Source organism: Xiphophorus hellerii, chromosome 1, assembly GCF_003331165.1.
Source record: "Xiphophorus hellerii strain 12219 chromosome 1, Xiphophorus_hellerii-4.1, whole genome shotgun sequence".
Taxonomy (NCBI): Eukaryota; Metazoa; Chordata; class Actinopteri; order Cyprinodontiformes; family Poeciliidae; genus Xiphophorus; species Xiphophorus hellerii.
In genome coordinates, this window is record NC_045672.1 from 27,037,139 (window position 1) to 27,063,309 (window position 26,171).

The 26,171-nt window shown below is 40.1% G+C and overlaps 1 protein-coding gene across 2 annotated transcripts in view; it reads right to left on the reverse strand.

The window, feature by feature from the left end:
* rapgef3 (Rap guanine nucleotide exchange factor (GEF) 3) overlaps nucleotides 1-26,171 on the reverse strand; it is a 37,585-nt gene that overhangs the window by 10,799 nt on the left and 615 nt on the right. Inside the window, exons 2-6 of one of the 2 annotated variants that reach the window (XM_032557582.1) lie at nucleotides 22,462-22,553; nucleotides 14,960-15,004; nucleotides 2,859-2,965; nucleotides 2,660-2,781; nucleotides 641-818 (exon numbers count right to left, since the gene is read on the reverse strand). In XM_032557582.1, the coding sequence (XP_032413473.1) occupies nucleotides 641-818; nucleotides 2,660-2,781; nucleotides 2,859-2,965; nucleotides 14,960-15,004; nucleotides 22,462-22,524 (515 nt within the window). In that variant the 5' untranslated portion in view covers nucleotides 22,525-22,553. Of the gene's footprint in view, nucleotides 1-640; nucleotides 819-2,659; nucleotides 2,782-2,858; nucleotides 2,966-14,959; nucleotides 15,005-19,851; nucleotides 20,220-22,461; nucleotides 22,554-26,171 lie in introns of those variants that run through there. The other variant, XM_032557572.1, reaches the window with a different exon arrangement.

The following is a 26,171-nucleotide window of genomic DNA, read 5'->3' on the forward strand; positions in this document are numbered from 1 at the left end:
GGCATCGTTGATCATCTTTAAATAAAGCCAGTTGACACAAAGATGGCGGAAACATAACAGAGCAAGAAAGAGAAATGGTCCAAACTGTTGTGGGATGCAAAATGCACTTTATGCGGTTCTGTTTAGAAATTAAGCTTTTAAGTTATCACCTTAATAGTACTCGTTGTACTACTAAGGTGAGGAGGATGTGATGACAGAAAAGCGGAGGGGAAAACAGAGAAAATATTTCTTCATGGGCAATCACAGATGAACATCTCTCCGTTCATTGGGAATTACGTGTTTCACATATTTTATTCTTATATTTTTCTGTTGAGCAACTTCAGAAGTTTCTGTTTTATTATATCTTATACATATGTTTCATTTTAATAATGTGAGAAAACCACAAATTTTTGTTTATTCAGTATGCAGCTGACACAAAATAATCTTAAAATGTAATGATGTTTTTTTAAATTCAGTATATTATGAAAAATGTAGCCCTTATGTTATGAAAAGACAGTTGACACAGGTTTTTACTAGGGTTTTTAAGAAAATGGCTGCTTATTGATTGATAAGATCAATTGGCTTTACATTTACTCATTAATTAATAACTTGCATCCCTAATAAATACACAACAAACTGTCCAGCAGCTTTACATGCTGACCATTTGCGTAGAATCATGGTGAGCAGCGCATCGGGGCCCAGCTGAGACAGCAGGGACAGAGCTTCATGCAGCTCGTCCTCCAAGTCCTTCTCGTTGGAGACATGGTTCAGGCCAAACTCCGAGTCCTGGAACCGGTAGAACTGTGTGTCCTTGTCAAGGAAGTTCGGATCCTGTTTCACTGGAAACATTCACAAAACGGGGAAAAGACGGCAGGATTTAAAAATTCGTTCACTTCAAATACAGAAAAACAGTGCCTGTAAAAAGAATTCACCTCTTTGGATGTTTCACCCATTTAACTGAATTCCCAAATAAGTCATGTTGAATAAGATTAGAAAAATATATTTTAAAAAATCATTTAATTTCAACAAAATAATTACAAATAAAAATATGTAACATAAATTAAATGTGTGGAGACTCCATGGTCAAGTGGCAGATGAGACCAAAGTGGAGTAGCATCACCACAAATACACCAACCCATTGTGAAGCATGGTGGTGGCAGCATCATCCTGGAGGCAGTTTGGTTCTATCTGCAAGAGAACTATGACTTCAGAGAACATTTATTTATCAGCAAGATGACCCAAAGCATTTAGCTAAAGCTACGCAGAAACGGTTTGAAGAAAACATGGTGGATGTTCTGAAAGGGCCCAGTCAAAGCTCAGACCTCAGTCACATGGACAACTTGTGGCTGGGTTGAAATGGGACGTTCACAGTCAATTCCCATGCAACCTGGCAGCTGTATCAGTTTTCAGTTTGACATTAAAGTTGTTTTTGTCACAAAAGCCAAATTTTGTTGCTTATAATTGATTTATAAATAAAATAATAAAAATAATAAAAAGGGTAAAGCATCCAAGGAGCTGAGTACTATTTACAGGCTCTGTAATTTCCCCGTCAGACGTTTTGACCTTGAGGTAAATTTAGTTTTTTAGGTAAGAGCTTCATAAAAATCCAGATACATGGAAATAAGTAGAAATTGTTTCTGAGTTCCTGTTATCTCCTGATGAAGCACTTCTGTCCTGATTAGAGTGTTCTCCATCAGAATAACAGAGCATCATCTCAGAAGCATGAACAGCGAGAAAACCCTTGACCCAGCAGAAAACACTGTCAGACCGATGCCACAATATTCATGGTCACTGAATTTCAAGCTATTCAAACCCTTCTGGAAAATGTTTGAGTATGCTTCTGCTGCAGAGATTATCATCAGCATAAATGAAAGACATTAAATATGGAAGAATCATCAGACAGCCATCATTGGTATGGATCTTCAATTACGCAAAGATCCAGTAATTTCATGAATATTAATACAATATGTCTTGAGATCAGCTGTTTAATTGTTGTTTTATTCATGTTTGTTAAAATTGTTATGTTTTGACAGTATGGTATGAGACAAATAATATCTAAAAAATCAACTCCTCTGAGTAGCAATCTGCAAAAATGCACCTCTCCATGTCAGAAACAACCAATCAGAGCCAGGAGTAATGACTTAGTGCTGTCAAATAGGCTTGTGTATGCGCTGCTAAAAGGCACAAAAATAACTTACTGCCAGGAGAACAGCTTATCCGATGTCATTAGTGGATATGCTAACTAGCCTTAGCATTCGTAGCTGGTGCTAAGGCCATGTTGTGGTGAACCAGCTGTAGTGTAGAAGAGCAATGAGGAGGGTGTGAGTTGCATGTACACCAGAGTGATTGACAGCACTAAGACCGTCGTCCTGGATCTCTGGTTGTTTCTGACTGAGTGGTGTATTTCTGTAATTAGCACTGGGAGCATTGGGAGAAGGCAGAGGATCCTTTTTTTCACATTTTATCTGTTTTGTACTGTAACAACATGACAACATTTTTCCATTTCAGTTTTCTAACTAAAAGATACAGACTGCAGCTTTAAATTACACACAACTGGACTATATATTTTTTTACAAATTAAATGACTTCTAAAGGCAATCAAGATTTTTATCAAAATGTGAAGTTTTCCAAGGCAGAGTAAGGGAATTTTCAACATTGAAGCTGAATTTAACGTCCTCACCATGAACGAGGATTCCCTCATCCACCAAGACCTGCCACATTCCAACAGCCTGACTTCTTGACTGCAGGCATTCGTTCTGTTTCATCAGCCAGTCAACCAACTCCTTCCCTGAGCAGCACTGCCTGGTGGGGAAATGATGCAGATTATAACACATGTAGCCTGTATTAGCTGAAGGTAATAACACTGTGAGCTGAAGTACCTGTGTGTTTTCAGGTGATGCTTCCTGTCTCGGATCAGGCCAGGGTTCTTCTCGATCATAACGCTGTACACCGACCTCGCAGCTTTTACGACACGATCTGAAAGAAACTGAATAGAAATGAGGAAATAAGGTTAAGTGGTTTTAATTTTGATGGATTTTACTGGAGGTCTTAGACAAAGCAATACAAAGTAGGTTTAATTGGGAAGAGGAAGAAATATAATTTATAGTTTACATTTTTTGCAAGTATTCAGAGTCTGAAAAGTTTGGTAAACATTCACTCTCCCTGAGTTTATACGTTGTAGAGCCGTTTTTTGGAGAATGTCTGTAAAACCTTTGCACAATTAGAGAGTTATGTTTTTGGTGATTACTTTTTTTTTTTTTACAATAAAGCTTCTTCTATTAACTATTTTCAAATCTTGCCAAGAATTCTCATTTGGATTCATTTATTTTCATTATTCTATACCGCATGTGTCAAACTGAAGGTCCGTGGGTCAAATCCGGTCCTCCATATGTTTTTACGAGGCCTTCTAGACTCTAGAAATAGAACTTTTGAGATAATAGTGTACTTAAATCTTATTTTATCAATTAAATCAGCAGTTTTATCTGTATTGTGTCAAATTATATTAATGTGAAAATATGTTTAATATTATTTTAGCAGTTTGTTATAGGTACTTTTATTAAGATTTTCTGCCACAACTGGCATTTTGAGGACATTCTTGTTACTGATGTGGCCCAAAATGAAAACAGTTTTTCATGCCTGTTTTATATCATTGAATATAATAAACCTTCACCCTAGTTCTTCTCGGTTTAAGCTCCATCCATCCTTCTATTAACTTTGTGACCAGCTAATGAGAAGCATGCCAGCAGTATCATACTGACTCCACCACATTCAGGGTCACCAGAGAAACCTGATACACATCTACTGACCCCTTAAACAGCTTATCGCGAATGTTTGTGTGACTTTCTTTCAGTGATGGCTTTCTTTTTGTTGCTCTTCTAGATTTGTATGACTAATAGTCGTCATGTCAATAGATTATGCCATCTGAGTTGTGGATCTCCAGATTTATCTTGGATCTTGTGTCTAAAAATGCAAGGCAAGGTATTAAGGTATTTGCATTTCCAAGAATTTGTAACAAAAACAGTTAATTTCACTGAAACAGACGATTTCTGCAACATTATCAAATATATAATTATCCAGAAAATGCTCTGACAAATGTTAGTTTACAAGAGAAAAGGAGGGACGCACTTTTCATCACAGTAATCCCCCCTACTTAAACCCACCCCCAGTGTGGAAATCGTGTGATGGCGTGTACATCAACATCGTGAGTGGAGATTTCTGTAGGTGTTGAAGTGTGACTTAATGTGTGTGAGTGTGGGTTGTATGAGGGTGAGAACGCGTTAAAAATGGCTCTGCGAAACTCTCCCACACCCCACTGAGTTCCCAGCCTGTGCAGCTCGTTCTGTAGCTGGTACACAGCAACAACAAACTTTCGCCTTCTCACCACCCTCTACGTTTTTTTCTTTTCTTTGAGCCAAAACTTTCCATTGAAAGTCTGAAGCAGAAGCACAGAGGTGGGTTTCCGTCACTTTAGAGGGCTTACAACAGCTTCCTGTACACTGATAGTGTAACAGCAGCCTACTTAACACTAATCCCACCTGAACTTACTTTCTAGTAAACCAGGTCAGTTTTCTGGCCTAATCTAATACCTGCCATTATGTGGACTTATTCTGACCTGAAATGTCCCCACATTTTCTGCGCGCAGACAGATTTAGGTCACCACAATGTGATTAACACAAGTGTCCACATGCAACTCAATGAGCTCTGGCTTAAAACATTAAACGACTAGAGATTGGGGCCCAAAGTCTGTCAGCCACTCATGCAGACAAAAATCTTATGTAATAAAAAAGGGCTTGGTTTATGGCTTTGTAATACCCGGTAATTCAGGATGCTTCAAGTTCATTGCATGACCTACATTTTATGACTGAGCGTGGTGGGACCTTTGCTCCTCCCCGTCTTGTTTGCCTACAGACACCTCCTGCACGTCTTGTGATTACAAGAGTGGCTCAGACGCTTGCATGTTTGCGTTCTGGATTTTCTTCAGGAGGCTGTTGTTTGCCCAAGGTGGTGGACTTGAGATCCGCAGAGCTCCACATTGACTGTGTGCTATTTTATTTAATATTATTCGGTAAGTGGAGTTTAGAGAGAACTATGATTTATAGAGACAGAAAGACTACAGCACACTGTTTAGCATGTACAATGTTCTGAAAACATTTTGTTTTCTCTTTTGTGTGTCAGTTTTATGTTTCAGACTGAACTAAAGGGTTTGACAAACAAACTATCCTGCCCTCAAAAAAGTAATTGTCCTGTAAACTTAATAAGCTGGTCCGCCATCAGCGCCAGCGACTGCTGTCAATCGTTTGTGTTAACTGGGAATAAGTTTTATAGACCTGTAGAGAAATTAAAGTTAAAACACAACAGCCCGTTAAGTCAAACAACGGAATGGTGATTGAATTAAAGTCCAGACTTTGACTAAGTCACTTCTAACCTTCAGTTTGTTTTGTGAGTCACATATAAGTGGACTTGGAAGTGTTTTTCAGATTATTGTTCTCTGCTGCATAACCAAAGTGCACTTGAGCTAAGAGTCACAAACTGGAGGGTGGAAGTTCTCCTTCAACTGAAGAGCAGAATTCATGGTTCAATCTGAGGTTGAAACAATCGGATTAATCGCAATGAATCAATAGTGAAATAATTGTCAACTAATTAAGTAATCAATTATTAACTAGAGTATACAGATGAAACATGCAAATTTGCTAAAAAGAGAAAGATATCAAGAGCAGCATTAAGCCAAAAGTGTATAAAATTATATACATTTTGTATTTAAGATAAAAAAAAAAACTTTCTTCATTTGTAAATATAGTCAACCCAGAACTCCTCAAGACATAGTTTTAGTTTCACTTGGTTCAATTTCTGTAAAAACTCATCTTAAGCACCTGTTGTTATCCAATTATTTATCAGTTAATTAAAAGATTAACCCTACACTGTTAAGTCAAGCAGAAATGACTGAAATACTTTCAGATGTTGCTGTTAAAAGTATTTTCTTTAGCTGAAGATGCATTTCTTTGCTTCAAAAGATCAAGCATCCACTAAAGAAATGCAGTGATATTACATTTTAGGCAACAGAATATTTATTTTATTCTTTAATTTTTTAAAGGAATTGTATAATTTACACTTTTTAATGTATTTTAAATAATGCATAAAAAAGTTTAAGTGGTTAAATGAAAATCTGCTGAATGTAGCAATTTTTTTCAATTGACTAATCGTCAAAATTATCCACCATGTTTGACTGTCAGAATTATATATATTTTTTAATGAATTATGTTATTTTTTTGTCAGATGTAACCAAAATGTGTCACTTTTCTTTAGTCAGTCCACAAAATAAATTCAGTCAGTCTTTGGGAATGTCGAGGTGTGTTATTGGCAGAAATGAGACCGTTTGTTTTCTCAGTTGTGTTTTTTTGTCTTAGAATATTCCTTTGGATGCCATTGTTGCCCAGTTGACCTTAACTGAGGCAAGTAAGGCCTGCAGCGCTTTAGATTTTTCTATAAGTTAAAAGCAGCATTTTCTATTCATTCCCATCAGCTGTGTTTGATATCAAAAAGTGTTTGATCATGTGAGTCGTCTAAGGTTGACGAACATGGTTTTTACACCACTGTAAGCCTCAGACGCAACATGGGGGTAGTTAGTGTGAGCAGAGGCGTCTGTGAAACCTCCCTGGAGTAAGGCTGTCTGGAGGTCACCAGTGTTCCCAGTGTTCCCAGGGGCCCGTTTTCCCCCTGAGGCTCCTAGAGTCACATTCTCAGGCATGTCAGAACCAAAACGTATGTCCCTTATGAGACGACTTTCCATTACCTACGCAAGTTCTTTAAAATAATCACTTCCAAAGCCATATGTCACAGAGAGGTCTACCCCCTCACTGCAAAACCTGACAATTATGTAAACATGCAGAGTGCAGAACTATTTTTCATTTTATGCAACATATTTGAACTCTCTCAGCTGCTGTTTTTATTTGTGGCCTTGGGTTTACACACTGGTGATCCAGTCATGTCATATACAGCTATAACCCTGTAGGTAATTGCTCTAAGTGAGTCTAACTGTATAGCAAATATACTGTAAATCTCACAGGCTGACCTGCCAAAAGGTGTGTAAAACAAAGAGCAGTTAAATATACTGTCAGTCTGTGTGCAGCAATAATTCAAACATACAGCCTATATACAAGTTCTCGAGGGAGCAAATGTATGAATCTTAGACCAAGGAATACCTTACAAAGGTATTCACACATGCAAACTTTTCATATTTTTCCCACAAACTTCAGTATATTATAGGTATCAATATGATACAAAGTTTTACATTTTTTTAGAAAGCTAAAAATGTGCAAAGGTTGGCATGCAATCACACTTAGCACCTAACATTGCTCACCATCCCTGAACACACTGTCCCCACATCATGTAGCATTACAGTATGGGGAAGCTTTTCTTCAGTATGGACGGGGAAGCTTAAGATGAACTATGATACCTGCTGCTGTTCTGTGAAGGCTTGAAGACAAGCATCATGAAGACAGTAACTCAGTAAAATGGTCAGAGATAACCTTTAATGTTTATAGAGGACCTATTATGCAAAATTCACATTTTGCAAATTTTGGTATTCAATTTGGGTCTGAACTGCTTTTAAAAGCAGCCAAGGTGCTTAATAAGACACCCAGCAATAAGTTAATGTTTTTTGGTGTCTAGAAAATGAGCTGTTTCAAAAACCTTTGGTATGTAAAGTCACAAATCAACAGGCTCTGTCTTTCACATATCCACCAAAGCTCAGCCCAACAGAGCTCCAGCATGTTTCATTGGCTGGTTTTACGAGTGTATGTGTTGTACAATGGCTGCTGAAAAACACCAGGTTTTTTTTTTTTGTTTACTCATCACCCTAAAAACCACTTGCTACATTCTTGTTGGTTGTGCAGTAGGTTCCACTTCTGCTTTTCAAAGAGGTATGGTTGTATAATTGCACATCTGTTTGCAGCCATTTTTATGTGACTGTAAATGTTGAGTTGGGGATCGTGGCCAGCAACTTATTTGGATTTAGTGACAAGCCCTAAAACGACTCATTCTGAAAGTAGATCACAACAGGCAGAACTGACCACAATAAAATCTCATTATCTGAGAATGATTTTGTGGAAAAAAAAATTGTATAGCCCAACTTAAGCTGTTCAAGGAAGCATAATAGGTCACTTTTAAAGAACAATACTCAACTTCATACTGCAGTACATCGAAACATTTAGTCAGCCCTGTATGGCAGAGCTGACGCTTGAGTACAAGAAGAAGATTATTGTAATCTGTTCTGTATTTCACATGTGTGTCTTCAAAAACTCACTTCTAATCTTGAAAAAAAGATGATACTTTAAACTGCGAAAAATCTCCCAAAAACATGCAGTGTAGTTTTATGCTTTGTTGTTATGGGTGGAACGATTAAGAGCGTAGAGTTTTCCACTCTGTCTCCTCTGTAGGCGAGACGTTTCTTTGTGTCTTTCTCTCTGTGTGACCTTAGTGGGATGTGCTGGGTGAGAAGCAGCACAAGCAGAACACTGCGTGAGCTGACGAGCCGCGTAGCACAGCTCCATGGACTGACTCTGACACCTCTCTCTTTCTGAGAAAAAGACAAAACAGTTCTTCCGAAGGACACACATTCATCTTGTCATGCACCAGAAGGCTGGGGATAGTGCTGGTCATAAATATTGAAGTTTCAATTATTTATCTGAATTGTTCTGTCAGGGTGGAATGATAACAAAGAACTTTAACAGGTTTTAAAAAAATCAACAATAATTGAGTCCACAGGTTTGAGTTTATTGTGGAGTTTCTCTGATCCACACAGGGTGTAAGAGGTAAATATAAACATATACCACCATAAAAATTTGAAGAAATTTAACTTTAAGAAATTGGAGAGAAGCTACTCCCTTTTTGGAGCCAATAACCACCTTCTGGCGTAAGTCTGACTGACTACATGACCACTCTGCTTTAACCCTGCTGGTTTTCAGACCCAGGTTTTAAGTATTTCCATCCATCCATCCATCCATCCATCTTCTTCCGCTTATCCGAGATCGGGTCGCGGGGGTAGCAGCTTCAGAAGGGAGGCCCAGACTTCCCTCTCCCCAGCCACTTCTTCTAGCTCCTCCGGGGGAATCCCGAGGCGTTCCCAGGCCAGCCGAGAGACATAGTCCCTCCAGCGTGTCCTGGGTCTTCCCCGGGGCCTCCTCCCGGTGGGACGTGCCCGGAACACCTCACCAGGGAGGCGTCTAGGAGGCATCCTGACCAGATGCCCGAGCCACCTCAACTGGCTCCTCTCGATGTGAAGGAGCAGCGGCTCTACTCTGAGTCCCTCCCGGATGACTGAGCTTCTCACCCTATCTCTAAGGGAGAGCCCAGCCACCCTACGGAGAAAACCCATTTCGGCCGCTTGTATCCGCGATCTCGTTCTTTCGGTCATGACCCAAAGCTCATGACCATAGATGAGGGTGGGAACGTAGATCGACCGGTAAATCGAGAGCTTCGCTTTTTGGCTCAGCTCTCTCTTCACCACGACGGACCGGTACAGCGCCCGCTTGACAGCAGACGCTGCGCCAATCCGCCTGTCGATCTCCCGCTCCCTTCTTCCCCCATTCGTGAACAAGATCCCGAGATACTTAAACTCCTCCACTTGGGGCAGGACACCCCCCCTGACCCGGAGAAGGCACTCTACCCTTTTCCGGCTCAAGACCATGGCCTCGGATTTGGAGGCACTGATCCTCATCCCGGCCGCGTCACACTCGGCTGCGAACCGCTCCAGCGAGAGCTGCAGATCACGATCTGATGAAGCCAAAAGGACCACATCGTCTGCAAAAAGCAGAGATGAGATCCTAAGGCCACCAAATCGGATCCCCTCAACACCTTGGCTGCGCCTAGAAATTCTGTCCATGAAAGTGATGAACAGAATCGGTGACAAAGGGCAGCCCTGGCGGAGTCCAACTCTCACCGGAAACGAGCCCGACTTACTGCCGGCAATGCGGACCAGACTCTGACACCGGTCATACAGGGACCTGACAGCCCGTATCAAAGGGCCCGGTACCCCATACTCCCGGAGAACCCCCCACAGGGCTCCCCGAGGGACACGGTCGAACGCCTTCTCCAGGTCCACAAAACACATGTAGACTGGTTGGGCGAACTCCCATGCACCCTCCAGGACCCTGCCGAGGGTGTAGAGCTGGTCCAGCGTTCCACGACCAGGACGAAAACCACACTGCTCTTCCTGAATCCGAGGTTCGACTATCCGACGGACCCTCCTCTCCAGGACCCCTGAATAGACCTTGCCAGGGAGGCTTAAGAGTGTGACCCCTCTATAATTGGAGCACACCCTCCGGTCCCCCTTTTTGAACAGGGGGACCACCACCCCAGTCTGCCAATCCAGGGGAACTGCCCCCGATGTCCATGCGACATTGCAGAGTCGCGTCAACCAACACAACCCTACAACATCCAGAGCCTTAAGAAACTCCGGGCGGATCTCATCCACCCCCGGGGCCCTGCCACCGAGGAGCTTTTTAACCACCTCGGCGACCTCGTCCCCAGAGATTGGAGAGCCTAACCCAGAGTCCCCAGGCTCCGCTTCCTCAGTGGAAGGCATGTTGGTGGGATTGAGGAGGTCTTCGAAGTACTCTGCCCACCGGCCCACAACGTCCCGAGTAGAGGTCAGCAGCACACCATCCCCACTATAAACAGTGTTGGTGCTGCACCGCTTCCCCCCCCTGAGACGCCGGATGGTGGACCAGAATCGCCTCGAAGCCGTACGGAAGTCTTTCTCCATGGCCTCTCCAAACTCCTCCCACGCCCGGGTTTTTGCCTCAGCAACCGCCCGAGCCGCATGCCGCTTCGCCCGCCGGTACCCATCAGCTGCTTCCGGAGTCCCACAGGCCAAAAAGGCCCGATAGGACTCCTTCTTCAGCCTGACGGCATCCCTCACCGAAGGTGTCCACCAGCGGGTTCGAGGGTTGCCGCCGCGACAGGCACCGACAACCTTGCGGCCACAGCTCCGATCGGCCGCCTCGACAATGGAGGCACGGAACACGGTCCACTCAGACTCCATGTCCCCCACCTCCCCCGGGACGTGTTCGAAGTTTTGCCGGAGATGGGAGTTAAAGCTCCGTCTCACAGGGGATTCCGCCAGACGTTCCCAGCAGACCCTCACAACACGTTTGGGCCTGCCAGGTCTGACCGGCTTTCGCCCCCACCACCGGAGCCAACTCACCACCAGGTAGTGGTCAGTGGACAGCTCCGCACCTCTCTTCACCCGAGTGTCCAAGACATACGGCCGCAGATCCGATGAAACGATGACAAAGTCGATCATCGAACTGCGGCCTAGGGTGTCCTGGTGCCAAGTGCACATATGGACACCCTTATGCTTGAACATGGTGTTCGTTATGGACAATCCATGGCGAGCACAGAAGTCCAGCAACAGAACACCGCTCGAGTTCAGGTCGGGCGGGCCGTTCCTCCCAACCACGCCCCTCCAGGTCTCACTGTCATTGCCCACGTGAGCGTTGAAGTCCCCCAGCAGAACAAGGGAGTCCCCAGGAGGAGCACTCTCCAGTACCCCCTCTAAGGACTCCAAAAAGGGTGGGTAATCTGAACTGTCGTTCGGCCCGTAAGCACAAACGACAGTCAGAACCCGTCCCCCCACCCGTAGGCGGAGGGATGCTACCCTCTCGTTCACCGGGGTAAACCCCAACGTACAGGCGCCGAGATGGGGAGCAACAAGTATGCCCACTCCTGCCCGACGCCTCTCACCTTGGGCAACTCCAGAGTGGAAGTATGTCCAGCCCCTCTCAAGGAGACTGGTTCCAGAACCAGAGCCGTGCGTCGAGGTGAGACCGACTATTTCTAGCCGGAACCTCTCGACCTCACGCACTAGCTCCGGCTCCTTCCCCACCAGAGAGGTGACATTCCACGTCCCAAGAGCCAGTTTCTGCAACCGAGGATCGGACCGCCAGGGTCCCCTCCCTCTGCTGCCACCCATCCCACACTGCACCCGACCCCTTTGGCCCCTCCCACGGGTGGTGGGCCCATGGGAGGGGGGGCCCATGTTTCCTCTTCGGGCTGAGCCCGGCCGGGCTCCATGGGTAAAAGCCCGGCCACCAGACGCTCGCCATCGTGCCCCCCCTCCAGGCCTGGCTCCAGAGTGGGGCCCCGGTGACCCGCGTCCGGGCGAGGGAACACCAAGTCCAAAGTTTTCCTTCATCATTGGGGTCTTTGGGCTGCTCTTTGTCTGGTCCCTCACCTAGGACCTGTCTGCCTTGGGTGACCCTACCAGGGGCATGAAGCCCCAGACAGCATAGCTCCTAGGATCATTGGGACACTCAAACCCCTCCACCACGATAAGGTGGCAGCCCATGGAGGAGTTTAAGTATTTCCCATACATTTAAATAAGTTTGAGGCTAGAGTCACTCAAGAATCCTAGTATGAGGTTACTTTATTATTAAATTAATTTAGTGTATTGCACCAGTTTCATTAGCATAAAAAACAGCCTACACCATGCTACCTAAATGCTCAAACTTTGTCTCGTCTGACATAAAACCTTTGTAAAAGTTTTGGCTTATGCACGTGGGCAAAAGCAACTTTTAGCTGGGTTTGAGCTTCTTTCTTGATGGCACCCTCTCAGTCCGCATTAGCTTCTTCTACATGAGAATGGCTTTAACCAGCTGTTCCCCAATCATTGCCGGCCATATTTGTCTTCATTTGCAGATCCTGCATGGTTTCTCCATGTTTTTTGGAACCACCTAAATAGTGGTACAAGCTGGACCAAGTCGGCTTCTGCGCAAAAGTGATTTGAGTGACTGCAGAAAGCATTTGTTGATTTTTCTTTGGATTCCTCCTTGACCAACAACATCTCAATCACCATTTTTAATCTGCAAGGAGGTTTTAGTGAGAAGGCAAACAAACTATAGGTCAATAAATGTGGAGGAAGAGCGCATACAGCGTCAACTAGACTGGGCAACCAGTAACGCACAAGTACATCAAGAGATTTCGATAATCAGGAACTACGCCAATTTGGCTAGACGTGAACCAGGCATTACCCAGGTAGAGTGACACTTGACAATGGAGAAGAGGCTACTGGTTTCAGAGACAATTCACTCATAATGATTGTAATAGAGTGGTTTATTGCCCCTAGTGTTAAGATATACAGACGTACCTGTTCCAGGGATAGTTCATAGTAGGCCAGCTGATTAATGTAAGATGTTTGGGACTGAAGTTAAAACAAAGAAAGGAGTTGGAGTTGTTGTGTTCTGTGTTTAAAGCACGTATCCACGTTTTCCCTGCTTTATTATTTCTAAGACTTTAACAAAGAAAATCACAGTGAAGTTAAAATACTGATGCATTTTATGGTGGTTTACACTTTAATGATCCTTAGGTTTTGGTTTTGAAGTTCCCAACAAATTTCCTACATCTAAGATCAACGATACCCAATAGCAAGTATGTTGGAAATTAGTGGGTGACTTCTGGATATTTTCAAGCATAAGTTTTAATACCTACTCTGGTATTCTGATTTATAAGCATCATTATTTTATTAAAAACAATCAATCTTGTCCAGTTTTACCATAATGCATGATTTTAATACATGGGGTTAGCATTTGGACTTTAGCAACCAAACTGGCAGCTCATTGTTTCTTTCAGAAAAAAAGTACTGTTTTTGATTAACCTAGATTTGAAAGATACACTTTACTTCTCCAGTCAAACAGGACCCACTGAATCTAACCAGAACTCACTTTCCATGTTGAACTGCACTATCAGTGCTTATAAAGTTCCTCTTCTTGGCACAACACTGAAAAAGTCGAGATAAAACAGCCCAGGGGGTCTGGACTGGATCGAGTAGGACTCAGGATCAGTTATCCATGAGCCTTTAAAGTGCCCTTTAGACTCGTTATGGCTCTCCGGCTAGGAATGTGTTTCTTAAGACTTGCTTGAGTGGTAGTGCAGGATATTGGAACAACAAAAGGACCCGTTCAGCACTTTTAGAGGATGCATGCGCCAATGGTCTACATGTTACTAGAGATCAGCAGAAGCAATGCCAAGTGCTTGTCAGTGAGTGATGATGAAGAGATTTACAATTTTTGAAGTTTGGGAGGGTTTTATAATGGATATATAAACAACAATAATTCAGCAATTAGTATGAAAGTATAAAAAAATCACAGGTTCAAGTTTTCTTTCTGCTATTCCAACCATTTAGTCCTAATTTGAGAAACTGCCTTGGGATAAGAGTTTTTCTTCAGCCACACAAAGAATAAAGTACTGCAGACCTGTCCCTCCCCCACCTGTTACTGTGAACTGCCAGTCAGCTGACTGAAAACTTTCCTGCACTTTTCACTTGCTCATGAGAAAAACAAATTTGACTGTTTGGAAATATTGCTGAATCTATTTCCAATGGAGGGAATTAGTTTTTACTGGCTATATGGAGTAAAGAATAACACTCTGCCCCTTCCCCACCTGTTGCTGTGCACTGCCAATTAGCTGACCGAAAGGAAGCTCCTATACAGAAAAATCTATCTGTTGGATTATTCCTGCTTGGGAAAATAACATAATAATGTGAAAACTAAAGATGCTATAAAGATGTTATACTCATAAATCTAACCTTTACCCCTAACACTAGAGTGTTATAATGGCTATCATATTTATTTATTTTAAATAAAAGATTTTTTCTTCTTAATTTTTTGTTTTAATATTGTGATATGGAAAAACCTTGGTATTTTTTAAATGAAGATTAATATACTATGAGAATCTTAACCTGGCCCAAGCCTAAGAACCAATTTACCTGTAATCAAATGTTGTTTAGATAAAATTGTTTTTCTAATAATTCGTTCTGGTTTTATCAGTCTCTACGTTTTCTAAGAGATTGAGTTTCAAATCACTCATCTCTTCTGAAATCACGACTCTCCCACTGTTCTTCGGGAGTTTAAAAACACACACTGGAACATTCAATTACTCTTGGCTGTGGGGAGGATATGTACTGAAGAATGTTTGGCATACACACCTGCTTCATAGTGTCCTTTGGATCCAGGGCCTCTGGCAGTGGAGTCTAGGAGAAAACAGAAAGGGAGGCTTTATTCTCACTTCCTCTGATCTACAGAACGCTTCAAACCTCTGAAATAAAACACTTGAACTTCTGCGGACTACCGGCAGCATTCTGCTCCGACTAGCTGGACTAGTTGTTGATGATAATCTTGCATTAAATAAACAGCTATTACCAGGCTGGAGTGCTCAGATAGAGGTAATACTGCTGTTATTGTCATAGAGATGAAGGTCAACACAAATATTACCTACATTTGTTTCCCTTCTCAGAGACTGTGTGATGGAGACAATTTGTCTCCATCACAGAATAGGTAGGTGTCAAGTGGGTATAATCAGTGGGTGGAGAGAGGAATATGCACAGTCTGTTTCCTCACATGATGCTGCTTTGCTTTCAATTACAAACAATTCTTTCTTTTAGCAACAGGATTTTATTGTTGCTTACTTACATATGTTTTTTTCTGGATATTAATTTACTTTTTCCACTCTCTGAGTTTACATAACACTCTGCAAGGTTATAGCTGCACTTTGATCTAACTGGGACTTCCTCCTTGCTGCCTGGTTTTTATGTTTTTATAACCATTTCGTTATTACTGCTGTGTACCTGTGTTCCCACGGTAATTGTTTTCAATAAATCTAATTTTACAGCCTCATAAAAGCTCATCTTGAGCAGAAATGAATTAGTCATTTCACATCTCCCAAAATGTCCATTAAATCCCTCACATGTCATTGTTTGTGATGTACCACAGGGGTCAGTGTTGGACCTAAAGTTATTTATTTTGTGAACAAACATGTACAGTCTTTAATAATCTATGTTTTTTAAAACATTTTCTCAAACAGCACTAATATTTTTATATGGTAAAACATAGATTTTCTTCCATTCTTTGTTTTTTCTAATATAGAAGTGGGTTATAAATTAAACAGTGCAATAAATCTGGTTTTATAAACTTGCTTGCAGGATTATTGCTATTATAACTTTTTGATTGCTACTATAGTTTACAAATAAACTTCAACTATGATATTGTCACAAGACACAGTGATTTATTGAGGTTTTAATCATAGGGAATACAAAAGTTGAACATTTTAAGGTAATAATGATTATGATGCATATACCAGTTTTTGTGTGAATGTGAATTGACTTGTACATGTGTAATAGAGGATTGTGTTATATTTATAAATTTTTGATAAATGAATTGAATAATTAGAACTAAAAAAGAGATTCTGATACTTTTTGAGTAAATTATATGCATAACTGTGATCATGTGTTGTTTATATATTTGATGTAACAGAGCATCCTGAATCAGTGGACTGAAGTTGTATGAAAAGATTTTTTAGAAAGTAATCACATGGCATCGCTGACAGTGACATATTCAGTAGCTGGTGACATTCATCCGGAAGTTGTGATAAGATCTTCACGTCACTGATAAACATCACTGTCTCTATTCCTTCTGCAGCCAGACTTTGTGGCGTGTTTTGTCTGGTCTGCAGTTCGGCCACATGATCAAGGCATGAATGACAAAATATTTTCCCTTATTCAAGAAGGAAAAAGTCTGAATTTGGGTGAGCGAGAGACTTCTAGACAGTTTTTAAAGCAGAGCTTATAACCATAACTTCTGAATATGCTAATTTCCCTCAAGCAGTACACGAGTTTAATCAGTGGAGACTCAAACAAAAAGAAATGTAATCAGAACTACAACCAACAATGTGGAGGAACCAGTTGCCTTTCAGGACTCCAGGAAGACACATGCAGAAAAGACAGGCGATGCTGATCTGCTTTTTATCTGCGTTAAAAGTAGGAGTTGCAGAAAAACAAGGGTCAGCTGTTGGTTTTAATTAAGATAATTAGCTCAGTTCTTACAGTCTTTGTGTTTAATTGGATCAGCAAATGAAAAGTGAACTGAAAAGAGCAAACCATTAATTATATCAAATTGAAATGTACGGTACAACACAGTTACCACGTAAAAGCCCTCAGGCACTGCCAGAATAGTTAACACAATGTGTTCATAAAAAGATAATCATCTGTTCCAAGTAAAAAAAAGTGTCTTTTAGGACTAGAACAGGTCTTTCAGCTAAAATTGCCCTCTCAAGTAACATCTACTGCAGGGGTGTCAAACTCCAGTCCTCAAGGGCTGCTGTCCTGCAACTTTTAGATGTGCCTGTGCTGCACCACCTGAATAGAATAATTAGGTCATTAGCAAGGCTCCGGAGAACTGATCTACACAAGGAGGAGGTAATTAAGCCATTTCATTCCAGTGGTTTGTACCTGTGGCACATCTAAAAACTGCAGGACAGCGGCCCTGGAGGACTGGAGTTTGACATCTGTGATCTACTGTGTCTTTTTTTGGATATTGAGCAATTTATTATATGTGAAATTATCTGGACAATTACAAAATCAGTGGTTTAGATGTCAGGATTAAACTGAAAAGGCCAGAGAAGGAGGTTGGGTGATTAAGTTGGTAAAGCAGGTGCACAATGTTCAGAGGCTTTAACGCCGTTGTCCTGGGTTCAATTCCCAGACGGTCATTTGCTGCATGTCTACCCTTTTCCTGTCAACTTACACTTCAAAATATCTTTTTTTTTTAAATCTGATTTTGTGTGTTTCTTTGAAACTGATGGGGCTGATGAAAACAAACCCAGACTCTGGAGATTTAAAGTTGTTTCTACTTCAGCGACTTGTAAATTTAGAACCGGAGGCTTTCAACCCTGCTCTGTGTCTTCCTGTGACCTGGAAACAAAGCCTTCCACTTTGCACATTCTTCTCCACACCCCTCTGTAAACCTAGCAGAGGAGCTGCGGGGAAGGTGAACAATAAACAATACACTATTAATAACTTGAGTTTAATAAGAAAAACTGTGTGACTTCCCATGTCCCTTCTCTGGGGTTGCACACACAATAGAGACTTTTTGCTTTGGTCTACTTGGAGTCATTCCTCAGATTTCTGTGAAGTGACACTTTGCACATAAAAGAGTAATACTAGCACAGCTTTGTAGCACTCCAACACTTTAAAAAAAAAATCTGCACTGAAGTTGTTACTTTTGTGCACGGTTGTAGAAAATAATTTGAATCAGAAATAGAAACCACATACAGTAGATCGAGCATAAAGATGTGGTTTCCAAACCTTCTGGCTTTCAAAATAAGAGTAGAAAAGAGTCACAGCTCTGTCTATTGCCAGGCCATCAAAAGAGGTAACAGAGAGTAACTTAAACAGAGGCTTAAGATTTCTGCTGCTACGCACTGCTAGTCAGCTGCACCTTCCGTCTCTTATAAGAAAGAAAGATTTGTCTTTGGAGAAAAGAACAAAACAAAAACATGATGCAGGGACTCCAATTTCCACCCATCAATCTGATTAAGGCGCCATGGGAGTTAGGCAATACTATTAGAGTTGTAAAAATAAATGTTGTATTAGTTTAACAGTATGTACAATTGTAGATGTACTGGTTTAAATAATTAAATCATGTTTATTTAAATGATCTGATGTTTTCATTCAAACTTAACATTTTCTGGGAACTCACACTGGTCGATAAACAACCAACAGCTGTAATTAGTTTATTGTTTTTATCCGTTCAAAAGTGCAGTTTTAAAAAAATCTTTTATACCTTTTATTAGATAAATATGCTTTTAGTATGATTTTTTTTGTTATTTAGTTTGGCTCCTAAAAAGATGCTCAGGCCTCATTTATTGATTTGTGATTCTAAGTTTGGGAACCACTGATAGGTATTAACACACGACTCCTGTGGTAGTTTCAGGGTGAAGGGACTGTGTTTTCATGCTTTTTGTATTACAGATCAGGCTTATTTTCTTACAATAAAATAATTGCCCTTCTGATCAATTGTATGTAATAAAACCAATTATTCTATTGCCAAGGCCCAACAATACTGCAGTTGTAAAGTTTAAATTGGTTCAGTTGAGGCATGAGTCAGTTACTGGAAATAAAGTTAATCAAGGCTTCAAAGTTATTGTTCAAAATGCTGAAATTTCTTAAGTCCTACATCCACCAGTCTTCTTTAAAAAAGTAATTACAGCTAAGAAGTCACTTGATAAAATTTAAGATAGAAAAAAGTGTTAATATTCTTTTAAAAAAGGGACTTGAAAATAGATATATTGGGTGATTATTTAGCAATTTGCTATCAGAATAAGATGTGTTTTATAATACATTATCATAAGGATATAAATATGTTACATTACAATTACTGCAGTGGGAATTATTGGAAATGTTATACATTTTTGTTTCAATTACATGCATAAGTATTATGGCACCATTCTACTTCAAGTTATCGTACTATAAAAATACCAATATTTGCCCATGCCAGTTAAGACTGAACTATCGGAATAATTAAAGGTCATATTTGAAACCAGTTGAGCATATAAATCATGATTTAATGCATTAAAATAAATACAACTGAAGATAGGTTTCTGTTTTTTGCCAACATAGAGAAATATAAATGAACATAAAGCATCTCTTTGTCACCAGCTAAGCACATTTTGAGTAGAAAAATCACAATCACAATTGTTACAGATCAGACAAAAACAATTGTCTAAAATGTCATCAAAATACTCAACATGGACTTCAAAGTAAATATAAGTGCTCGTTTTAGATGGGTTTTAGGTATTAGTCAGAAGAAGATAACCCTCAGTTCTTGCATCATGTGATATAAATGCTGGAATTTGCCAGAAAATCTTGATTATCGTTTTCTGGAGGTTAAGAGCTTCACCAGTATTGAATATAAACTATTTAAAAAGACCCTGTAGTAGTGTAGTAATTTATGTCTATAAAAAATGTAGTTTTTTAAAGCACAGATTATGATTGTCTTTACATAACTTTAAAAACCGACAGATATTTCTCGGCAGTAAACATACCCAGCTGATGCCCCGTATGGTCGGTTTCTCCACTGAGTAGCGGTGAGGGAACACTTGGTAATTATGAGTCCGAAACAGATGCATCTTGTGTCAGATCAAAACAACCGAAGAACAAGTTTCCCAGTCGGAGGAACCTCGCACGTCCTCGGCATGTCCACGCAGTATTCACGGCACACAGCTGACCACAGCCCGCTCATTTCTGCACAGCTGCCGCTCAGCGCCGCAGAGACGCTGTCCGCGCATTTTGAGTCAGAAATCCCGACCAGACCGTGTTCCTGCCGTCCCAACGCATCCAGGACTCAGAGCTTTCAGGACGTGCCTGCCTCGGTCAGGAAGGGCTGCGTAATGTTCAGCCATCCCGAGCGGCACAGGCGCACTTCGTAGCAGACGTGCGTGTGCGCGCGCTGTTTGGACCGACGGCTACCTCAGAGAGGCGGCCTCCCTCTGGCAGCTTTACAACCTCATTAACAGCGTTGGATTTATCTGCTCTGACATATTTGGAGTGGATGCGGGCAGGTGCATACCGTCCTTTAGAATACAACACACGAGTGCATCTTGGTAAATTAAAATACGTTCAACAAGTTTAATTCATCATTTCGACGAGTGAAAATAATAGGTTGACATGTGAATTATGTATGTGAAGCGTTTATTTAGTTCATTTTGACCAACCCAGACTAACAAAAGTAAACATATGACATTGGACGATTATTAAATGAATTATAATACAGAAACCTTATAAAACTGCTGCTGACTTGACAGCAAAAGTGCATAGAATGCCCCAAAAAATATACTAAAGTATGTGTAGCACTACTTAAGCATATTTTTATTTGAGTAAATGTAAGTAGCCGTCCAAGAAGTTACTTAATATGAGTGAAAAAGTATTTTGTAAAAAGGCTACTCAGATCATACCATCAGTCATTTGATATTTTAAAATAATGTTGTTTACAAAATAGAATAAGATAAAAGAAACAATATATAAAACTTATAAAATGTTAACAAAAACTGCAGGTGTGTCTGTGTCTATTGAATTTTTGGTTAAAACAAATCTTGTTCATCATTTATTGAAACTATTCACTGTGGTAGAGTGGCAGATATTTTGCTCAAGTAATACTTCACAATAAAACCCGTCAAGTAAAAGTAAAAAGAACTATACACAGTAAAAATACTCCTAAATGTATTTTTGGTTACTTCAGTAGCTTTTTGTAAATGTAACTAAGTAAATGTAACTATTTACTGCCCAACTCTCTTTGACAGTTATCCGTAAGACATTCACTGACACTTTTCAGAGGATAAGGCACCAAAGGTAATAATAGTGTTTTTTTGCTAAGGAATTTATGGGCAACTGCCCAGGGCAGCAACAGAAGGGGGTTGGAGCAGGAAACTTATTCAGTTGTGCCATGAAGTATTTTTCAGTTGCATTTTTGCATGTACAATCTTTAAGGAGCTGACACACATTTTGAGTAGGCACTCATTGTTTGATGCTGAAAAAAGCAAAATTACTCATGTGCATCGGAGGAGAATGTTTGTGTTTCTGGCTTTTCAAGGAGCGCTGTTTCAAAACTTTGTAATTCAAAGTTGAGTGGAAGGAAAAAGTAATAAAAGCAAAAGTAAAATGTGCTTAAAATTCGACCCTGTTGCTGTAACATTAAAATTATAAACATGTCACTTTGTATTTTAAGTCTGTCTCGCGTGAATTAAATTGCTCATAGTATCCATAGGGAAGCCATAGGGCTCTGCAGTCACTTCTGACCAGCTAACCAAAGTACACCAAACTCATAGCTGTTCCTATTCTTTAACAGTCAGTCATCACTAAGAATAAACTGAAGCACTCTGTTCTCTGCAGGTATGGTAAGGTTTAGTTTGTTCAGATCAGAAGCAAGCTGCAGAACTGTGTGCACGCATACTTATCAGGTCAACCAGCTGTCAGACTCAGCCGGGCCTGAACAGGCGCAGATAAACTGCAGAACAGCGTTTAAAGTTTTGTATCCACTCCTCAGTCTCACTGTTTGTCTTTAGCGCAGGTGTTACACTGTGACATTCACATCCCTGGTTTATAAGATCATAATATTCATAGTAAAACTTCAGCTGCACTATTAAGAATTAATTTTGGAGGGTATTAACTTTAAGACAAACATCAAGCATGTTTGAAATGATTAGCAAAGGTTACATTGTACTTTACTTTGGTCAGAAATGCTATATATAAATTTATTAAGGATTAATTCAAACAACTGTTATGCTATAACAGTGCTATACTGTAAACCATAGGCATGGTGAGTTTTTATGAAATGAACATCCTAGCTAGTTGTCAGAGACAAGAGTAGATTCCTAGAACAAATTTGAAAACGTTTATCACTATTTGTGAGGGGGCATAAGTTGGTAAGGAGGTCCTTGGTTCAAATTTCAGATTAGCATGTCCTCCAAGTACAACTTTCTTCAAAAACATGATTGTAATTAGTCTATCTATTGCTCTGAAGTATGAGTTTCCATGTGCATGGTTGTTTGTGTATCTCTGGCCATGGTGTATCCCATCCATTTACCACTTAGTTACCGGCAGAGACAGGCGCCAGTATCACAATTTGTTGTTATACCAGTGTGTGTCAAATTACTTACTTCACCAATCTCTGGTGTGCGCCGCCTTAGCGGTGAACAGATGGACTTAACCAGGTTTTCCATGGAAATCAACTTGACAACTTGACCAATATCTGGAAAGCAGAAAAGCAAAGTAATATTTTTTAAATAATTATTTCAATAATTCAATTAAAACAGTAAAGTTCATGTATATGTTAAATATAGAGAATATTTCAAACACTTATTGCTATTAGTTCTGATGATCATGGCTCTAACAGAAGCCAAAACGATCGAATCAGGGGACTCTTATATTTCTCTTGATCACAGATCATACATGCCACAGATCATACATGGCTTTTAGATCAGCCAGTCAATCAAATGTGCCTGATGATGCCTTTATCATTGAACAAGGTATTGGTACTTCTGGCAGTGAGGATGGATGCCAAGTGATGGAAGATTAAATCAGCATTTTCATGAAGCCTGTCAGCAGAGGGAAACAAAGTGCTCTGAAACTTCCTGATACATGGATTTGCTGACTTTGTACTCGATGAAACATTGCTTCCCAAATCACTGTCGACTGCTGAAGCTCTGATTTTTTGCCTCTCTGCACTTGATGAAAAGCAAAATATATTGCATCTTAAAGTGAACTTTGTATGTACAGTACAACTGAGCAACCATCCAGCCCTTTATAGCATGGGAAATACCCTTTGGACATTTAGTCTGCCTCTGAAGTGAATCAATTTAAGGAATTTAATAGTTTTAGCCCAAGGTATGCACTGTAGCTGAGTCCAGCTCATACCTTATAAAGTAATGTCTTTTATAGTGCATACCTTGATATTCTACCCTTTACTTAAGGTTATAGTTATGCCTGTTTCTTTTGCACTGTTTTTTTCCTTCCACTCAATTTTCAATTAATGTGCTTGCATATAGTAGTATGTACAAAACCAGCTACTTTAGCAATAATTTGTGGCTTGCCCTTCTTGTGGAGATTTTGAATATCTTTTAGACAACTGCTAAGTCAGCAGTCTTCTTAATGATTGTGTAATCCAACATAACAGAACAAATTGTTGTAAACTTTTAAACATAACCATCAACACAAATAGATTGTCACTAATTAGTCTTAATGAGTTTCACTTGTTGAACTGAAGTATTCAAATAAATAAACTTTTTGATGACATTCGATTGCGCTGTGATGTACCAACTTACGTCTACAAATTTGTAAACGAAGGAGCACTTTCTGTAATTTTATTTTCCTTGCACTGGATCATAGTCAACTCTGTCTTGCAGGCTGTTATGCAAGAATTGTTTAAATCCCTGCCATTGTTCCAGAGCGGGGCTGCCCTTCCTGTGCTGACCTCAGAGGCAGTTCAGTTTGCCAAGGTTTTCCACAAGGCGCTCAGTCACAAGAACATCCATTCTGTCCTGCTTTTCTGTGCGTGGGTCTGCGCTTTTCCCTCCTGGATAGATGTAGGAGGGCAGCATATTCAAACAGCCTCTATTGTTTATGTTATTAAAAACCACAGCACCTGTTGCTCACCTCAGCACTTTTTTCTTTCTTTCTAGAAGCATTAATCCATTAGCTTGTGGTGGGTGAAGGATAGATTTGAAAGCGTGCAGAAATCATTTAGATTTTTTTTTACAGCAATTTTTTTTATTTATTTCAAGACTAAATGCATTAAAATCCACACTGAGGCATGACTATAAACATTAACATGTAAGAAAAGGTATCCTCTTACAATGTTTAAACCTTTGAGGAGTCATTAATATGCCATAGCAGCTTACCCAATATGTAGAAATCAAATAGAAAAGTGTTTACATAGTTGAAAATGTCTGATCTGTGACTAAACCTGTCTATCCCTCTTAAATGTCTTGCAGGAACTCTGTGATGTCACCTTATGTAAGCTAATGAAAAGGGATTTCTTCTTCTGCTGGTGACAGCGTCTGAGTTGAAACGAAAAGACATATTAGAATCATTTGATTGTGCCAGACTGTCTGGAGTTTAGTCTGATTTCCATGCAGCTCGTACCTTATAAAGTAAAGTCTGCTTTAAGTGACTCGAACAGAACAGATCCGAATCTAAAACAAGCTCTATGTGGGAAAGTAATCTGTTTGATGATGATAATATTAGAACAGAAAAAAAACTAAGCTTCCCTTGAAGCTGAATGATTTCTGGGTTTGGAGTTGGTATAAAATCTTATTAATTATGAAGCAGCAAAAATAAAATTGTGGCTTTTGACCTACTAAGCTGTTTAGTGATAAAAAGTTTGTAATGCTTTGCTTCTCAGAAAACTTTTTCTAAATAAATGGCGCCCTCTATTGAGAACTCCGATGTTTTGCAGTTTGCTTAGAAAAAAAAGAAAATTTAAAGATCATCTGTGTGTAAGCAGAATAATAAATATTTTTGCATTGGTGTTAAATTACACATGTGTGTTTAATCTATAGCATGTTATTTGTTTTTATGTTTTATTCACACTTAAATATGTCAGATGATCAATCAAATTGTACACTTTCATAATAACTCCTTAATGCACATAACCTTTTCCAAAGGGCCACATCAGTACCTGTTAGTACAAAGCATGTCCATACCAACAGAGTGACCTAATAAATCAGACGTTTATAGATAGATTCTGACCTCTGACAAGCAGAAATTGATAGAACATAAATCGTAGACGCACATCTTCCCCAAAACACCTGCCGTTCACTTTCACATAAAATCTTGTTTCAAAAATCAAAGCAGTAAATTAAGATTTATGTAGAAATGACACCAAACACAGGAGGATCTGACGAAGAGGCAACAGTCACATTTACAAGATTAGACGGAAAACAAAGTTAGCTTGATTAATGCCAACACTTCCTGTACTGACATCAAATCTCTTGATAAAGTTGAACTGTTTCACTTTTGTCAGCTTAATGATAGATAAGAGAAAGAAGAGAAAATCCTGATCCACACATAACTTCTTTTTTAGAGGTTATCATACATCCCCAGGAGTCCCAAAGCTTTGGAAATGGCTTTGCAATCATTTCTGACAGATCTCAGTTTCCTGCCTGTTCTTTATTTTTTGTTTCAATTGGATTTGATGTTTTGCTCTCTGAGATTTTTTTTTTGCCCACCTCCTGTTGTCAGACATGTTCTATTGAAGTGATTTCCTGATTCTACAGGTTTTGCAATCTAAATGATTTATAAAGGGGTTTATTTGAAAACTTATATTTGAAAACTATTCTCCTTCTGCGGTTAAAACGTGATAATCTGAAGCATTTATTTGTGGTTAAACAAAGCAAAAAAAAAAAGAAATTTGTGAGGTCTTGAATACTTTTTAAAAATTCTGTATGTATTAATAGTATTGATTGAATTAGATTTCAGATTCATATGTTGGATATTTATAGTTGTGTTCTTTAATTAAGCACATAGTTTTGTCTGCTATCTCAGTCAATGTCTATTTCTCTCTTTCTCTTTCCATTTATTTTTGTGAGCCTGTGTTTCTATTTAAATCCTTCGGGAATGGGAGTGGGATTTCCTGCAACACATCTACGCCCATGGAATGTACTTTGCCAACTATCTTTGTTGAGCACACACACACACACACCCACCCACACACACGCACACACACCCCTACACGTGTACACTAACACACACATCCATGCAGTGACACATGTCCACCTTTTTCCTTCCTTTCTCCTGCCACTTAGCAGCGACAAGGAAATACAGATTTGATCTGTTTGACCTGGTGGTCAAATAAGGACTGATGCAGAAT